General features: G+C 46.2%; 1 protein-coding gene across 3 annotated transcripts in view; it reads right to left on the bottom strand.

Annotated features, from left to right (window-relative positions):
- Nucleotides 1-1,065: 1,065 nt before the first annotated feature.
- LOC136635868 (phospholipid-transporting ATPase IG-like) overlaps nt 1,066-6,000 on the bottom strand; it is a 59,609-nt gene continuing 54,674 nt past the window's right edge. For 2 of the 3 annotated variants that reach the window (XM_066610977.1, XM_066610978.1), the window contains exon 30: nt 4,265-4,352. Coding sequence is in view for 1 of the 3 variants with exons in the window: in XM_066610975.1 (XP_066467072.1) it covers nt 4,221-4,352 (132 nt within the window). In the remaining 2 variants the exon portion in view is untranslated. Of the gene's footprint in view, nt 4,353-6,000 lie in introns of all 3 variants that reach the window. The other variant, XM_066610975.1, reaches the window with a different exon arrangement.

Here is a 6,000-nt window from a genome sequence, read left to right as displayed (position 1 = left end):
GCCCTACTGGCTAAAACCAAAGCGCTCTTTATGCCGTCACTCAGAGTTTGCATGCAGACCGTCCCAGACTCAATCCTGGGCATCCGCAGGGTTGAGATAGACTTCCCACCTGAAATACTGGAGAAAAACTAAGGCAGAGGCACCCAGTCTGACCAGCTCCACCTTCGTTCAGACTAAGCAACCATCAACTGTGGCACTCTTGCCTCCCAGCAGTAAGCAGCAGTCATGACTTGAAGGCAGTAGCTTCTCTTCCCCTGCTGCTTGCCCAGTGTTTTTTGGCACGCCCCCTCTGACACTGACAGCGACATGTAGCCCTTGTCACAGCTAAAGATATCCAATGTCCCTTTGAAGCCACCCGCGTCAGTCATCACCTTGTCTTGTGGCGGTGAGTTCCCCAAGTTCATTCTGCTCTGCATGCCCTCACCTGTTTCAAAGGATGACCCCAAGAGACAAAACCCCTCTGTCCACTTTCTCCCTCCACTTTGTCCCAATGTGAATGCCTTTATGCTTACTTACATTGAACCGTGTTTGCCATTTTGCTGCCCAGTCTGGAGAGATCCTTCTGGAAGTCTTCACAATCTCTTCTGATCTTCACCACTCGGAGAAGTTTGGTGTCATCTGCAAACTTGGCCACCTCCCTGCTTAGCCCTGCCCCCAGGTCACTTATCCTGACATTTCACCCGAACTTTGTAGAGCTCTCTATTTTTTTTATATTCTAGGAAATTTCCAGCTCTCTCCTTTGGGTCCCAGGCCCCCTTTTTGACCCCAGGCACAATGTATCCCCTGCACCCCCCCTCTCATGGGCTCTGGTGAGCCCCCAAAGCATCAGCCTTTCCTCATAGGGAAGGAGCATCACTATAACCATTTGGTACACTTCCCAGCTCTACAATATGCATTGTTGGACGCAAAAAAAAAAAAAAGTCCATTATTGACAAGTCTGTTCACCTGAATTAGCCACATGATTGTGAAGGTGCCATAGCAATTTTACAGCCTCTCTTTTCAGACTTTAAAAGACAACGTAAACAAGGGTTGATGCCGGTCATGAAGACTGATTAGGCAAAATGATTAATCAGAACATACCAAAGTTTATTGATTATTCCAAACAAAAAGGATTCCTTTTCATAATGAAAAAGGGCAAGTTGCATTCATAAAAGTTGACATTCACATTCCATTGTCATTATATAAAGCAACACAAAAATGTATAAAATTGCTGTTGAAGTGATAAAAATTAAGATCGCAGTCCCATCATTTTATTTTGCAAGAAGCTGAAAAATGTGTCTTAAAATCTGTATATAAATTACACTCATCTCCTCCGCTTCTCCCTATTTACAAAACTTATTTTTCAAAAGTGCCACTGCTGATTAAATCAGATTTTACAATATTTGACAAGTCTCTTTGGACTGGTGTGGCACATATGCAGAAACCACAGGCAAAAAAAATGCATTATTTGGGGAAACTAGATGAAAATGCAGCAAGAGTTAGCCAAGATCAAGAGCAGATCAAGTTGATCCTGGGCTGCACCATTCCCAATTCATAAGAGATGTCCTGCATGCAGAAAGCTAGCATGTCAAGGCAAAGGATAGGTTACAATTCTTCTGCCCAACACCTAGTCTTCTTGTTTTGCTTGCCATTTTGAATACCCTCTCCACAGGCCAAAGAAATCATCACAGGCTGATGTGGTGAAAAAGTACCCCAAAGCCCAACAGTCCCACCTGTGCTCTCAACAGTTCTCTTGTCCCCCTCCTCCAAGCTTTTGTGTCTCATCACAACTACAAGTACATTTGTGTAGGTTAAGTAATGTTTCTCCCCCCACCCCACACCCATCACTAACGCCGTAGAGGTGAAAAGGAAGGACATGATTCCAAAAGGGGTGGATGGGCAGAAATATTTACAGCACAGGGGTGTCTAGAAGAAACTTTAAAAAGTTGCATGTTCTACTCCTACTAAATGCAGGATGCGTGGGGGGTCTTTGCTCCCAAACAAAACAGAGAACCCTCATATAAAACCACAAACACAAACTCCAGTCAAAAATATTGACAGGTGAGGATGGAAACCTCATAATAGACATTTGGCCAAAGGCTGTGTGTGAAGGACGCTGAAATTGAACATTTCAAAATGCCCGTGTTTGGAAAAATCATGTAAACATATCGACACTTAGATGGAACCGCCTGCGCAAAGCACTCTATATAGTCACAGCAATGTACTCAGTTGTGCACCATCTCCAGCTGCTGAATGGCTTTTCCGGAAACAATGGAATACCTGGCAATTGTGACCTCACACATAACCTACTCAAGCATGCTTTCAGTTGATACATTGCTGCTTCCTTGCACAGAGGCAAGCATTTACTGGGCATCTTCTGAGACTTAAGTCAGAAGTTGCAGGGATACAGACCTGTGCCACCAGGTCTGTATCACATCTTCCCAGAAACATCTAGCAAAAGAACCCTGTGTGGGACATAGCCTCCTTTGGTATGGCCTGGCCCACTGCAAGCAATAGCCAATGAATGGAGGCAGGGAAAAGCTGAATACGATGAGGTCACGGCCCGATGTGATGTCACATCCTGTGTTTCTTTAAGGAGAGGTTACCTGTGCACACATGGCGGAAACACACAGGATGGCTGCAATCTTGTGGTGCTATTTGAGCCTCGGATGCACACTTTGTACAGCTGCAGGTAAGTGAGATGGTTGGATCTACTGGCCCCATTTTTGGAAGGGAAAAAAAGGGCATCAGGAAAGGAGTAATATGTGACTGAGGAATCTTCTGCCCGCCCCTTAGTGAAACATGCAAGAGTTTCAAGAGCTGGTTTGACACCATCTCCCCTCTCCCAACTGCTACAGATGTGCTGTAACTGTTCATGCAATCTCCCCCCCTCCCCCAACCACTGTGGCATCATCTGAATGACCTCAGGTTTGGCCCACATAGAAGCCACAGGTGAACTGGAAGTGCATAATGTACCTGGTTGTGCACAATCTTTAGCCGTTGAACAGCCCTTTCTGGAAACCTTAGACAATTCTGAGATTGTGGCATCACACATAACCTATTCAAGTGTACTTTCAGTACACAGCACTGCCTCCAAGCCATCGTACGGACATGGAGGTCAATGGCACTGCCTCAGTAATGTGACCATTATACAGCGAAAAACGTGTCCCATCAAGGTACACGGTTGACAACGTGCAGTTGTTTGTGTGTTGCTCAAGCAGACAATATTGTTGGGGGGCGGGGGTCTTTCAAGAAAGATTTCATGGATACATCTCCCAATTTCACTGTGTGAATCAGCCGTTAAGATGTGCCACACCTGAGTGGAGCAAACATCTTGCGCACTACTCCAGGTCTGAAAAACGCAGCAGCAATACTGTCATGTGGCCACACTGATGAGAGCCGACCCTTCCAAAAAGGATATCCGCATTTGTCGGGACTGTGCAGCATGCTTTCGGAAGGCAGAGAAGCAAACTGCCAAAAGAAATGTTGCCAGATGTGGTAATTTTGCGCAACCTGGTCAGCCTTTATACGTTTGCCACCCCAAGCCATGCTTGACAAAAAGAACTGCGGCAGCCTTAGTGTTTGTAATGTAAGGGGTGCCATAGGAGAGAGCACATCAGTTTCTTTTTTCCTAAGTATTCCTGATAAATCAAGGGCGGAGGGACTGAAGTGGGAATAAAGGGATTTTTTAACCGTTCAGATCATGCCTGCCAAAGGGCAATGTGACATTCTTGTTTAAGGTCAGGGGGTCATGGGAGATAAACAGCAAACAAAAAAGTCATGCCAACCGAAGGGGCCGTGGTTGATGAGACTTCCTAAGTGCTGTCCAAGAGAAGTCAGGCGGGAGCCTTGCAGGACAAACACTTGTGCCTTTTCTTTGGTCAGGAAAAAGAAAATAATGTCACCCCATTAGCAGCTCCTGACCTTCCTCAGATGAACATGGATCATGGCAGAACTGACGGCACATCCTCTTTTCATTCTCCCAAGATCTTTCATGGTTTTCTCTATTAGAAGAGCAAGTTTATTTTCTCAAACTTGCATTAAAGAGAGAGAGAGACTCTTTCCCCATCTTTTGACTGTTTTCAAACAAAATTTGAAAGCAAAAATGTCCCATGTTGTATGTGAAGTCATCATCATCATATCTAAAACACAGAGCAAAAAGATCTTGGGTTCCTTTTGCTTGGCATGATTCCTTCCAATACCTGTTTCTTCTTGGAGAGAGCTGTTCACGAGTGCTGGGGTTATAATCTTTGAAGAAACCTGAGATGACATTGGTCTGCAAACTGGGCAATGGTGCCCCCTGCCTTCAATTCGGAGGTATAGCCATTCTCCCGCCGTTTGTAGGACACCAACACGGGCTCCGAAAAGACAGGCTATACAAGAAACATAAAGGGAAGGGGGTGGGGGGGGAAGAGAAAAATTTGTTATGTTCTTCCAATGAGAAAACTAAAGAGAGATGAAATACAGAAGCACCATCCCGGCGTGTCAGAAATCAAGGATTAGGATTTGCTGGGAGGAAAATAAACAAAAGGATTTGTAAGAGACAAAAAATGCCAAACCCAAGTTCACTGTTAAGCAGAGACATAAATTCATCAGGCTCTCTTGATGGGCGCTAACCTAAAGAATGCCTTTTGTGACAACAGGGAGATCTACTTAATGCCTTGCATGGAGTCAACACTGCCAGAGGGCTACATCCACCTGGTCAGAGGCACAACTTCTCAGTGTAGGTAGAGCTTGTTGTGTGTCCGGTTGTTGGAGTTGGGGCATTGCTAAGAGGCACAGAGGGCAGGCACTGAAAGCCCTTCCTCTAACTGTCCTCCCCGCCACAAACATCAAGCAACCCTTCAGCACTCTCCCAAATCAGTCCACCCAACCAATTTGGCAGTTATGTCCATGGGGCTGACTCATCCTATAGGCATAAGAACATAAGAACAGCCCCACTGGATCAGGGCATAGGCCCATCTAGTCCAGCTTCCTGTATCTCACAGCGGCCCACCAAATGCCCCAGGGAGCACACCAGATAACAAGAGACCTGCAAGGCCTCCTGGGAATTGTAGTTAAGAACATAAGAACAGCCCCACTGGATCAGGCCATAGGCCCATCTAGTCCAGCTTCCTGTATCTCACAGCGGCCCACCAAATGCCCCAGGGAGCACACCACATAACAAGAGACCTGCATCCTGGTGCCCTCCCTTGCATCTGGCATTCTGACATAGCCCATTTCTAAAATCAGGCAGTATAGCACAAGGCTTGAAGGTGGGGGGCCTGGAATAGAACGGGTGTGGCATTCTTTTCTCTTGCTTGCATGTAGAGTAGTCATTAACAGGAGTTTAGAATCAAACCACCTAGGGAAGGCATTGTGCATCATCTGAGAAATGGCACAATGGGCATAGGCAGTGTGTCCACGCGAAGCATGAACACACATGCAAATGCCCTGAATGTTACAAGAGAGTAACGGGGGGGGGGGGATCAAACCACCTCATTTCAATTCAGTTCACTGAGATCTTGCATGTTCAGTTCAGGCAGATGAACATGCAATAGGAGAAGACAGATTGAGAATCAGATCACCAACGCCTCACAGGTGCAATGCCACAATGCCGGCGGGGGTGTGTGTGTCAAAATAGGAGCTGATTTCATATTGAAATGTCCCCTTCTAGAGCCATCAATAGGACCCAATTCAAAGGGACGAGAAGGCATGCAAGACGGCAGCCCTTGGAAGACTGTGCTTATTGCAGATTTTTTTTTTTTAAAAAAACTCCCTCTTCAGAATCAACTCAATGCCAAGGCTAGGAAACAGTTTTGTTCTGGGCCAGGCTGCCCTCTCCTCTCCTGCAAAAAGATCAACTGGACTGGAGGGGAGTGGGAGGGTTCAAGCAGTTGGCTCTACCCCATTTGTACCCCTAACCGATAGCAGCGCAGTGGCCAATCCACCCATGTTTTGCCCAGTACGTTTGTACAGTGATGACTCTCAATTCAGCACTGATATTGTAGGGCGAGTAATGGGGAGGGCAAATGGAAACCC

This window comes from Tiliqua scincoides, unplaced genomic scaffold, assembly GCF_035046505.1.
Source record: "Tiliqua scincoides isolate rTilSci1 unplaced genomic scaffold, rTilSci1.hap2 HAP2_SCAFFOLD_114, whole genome shotgun sequence".
Lineage (NCBI taxonomy): Eukaryota > Metazoa > Chordata > Lepidosauria > Squamata > Scincidae > Tiliqua > Tiliqua scincoides.
Note: the sequence above shows the minus strand (reverse complement) of the source record. Positions and strands in the feature narration are given on the sequence as shown.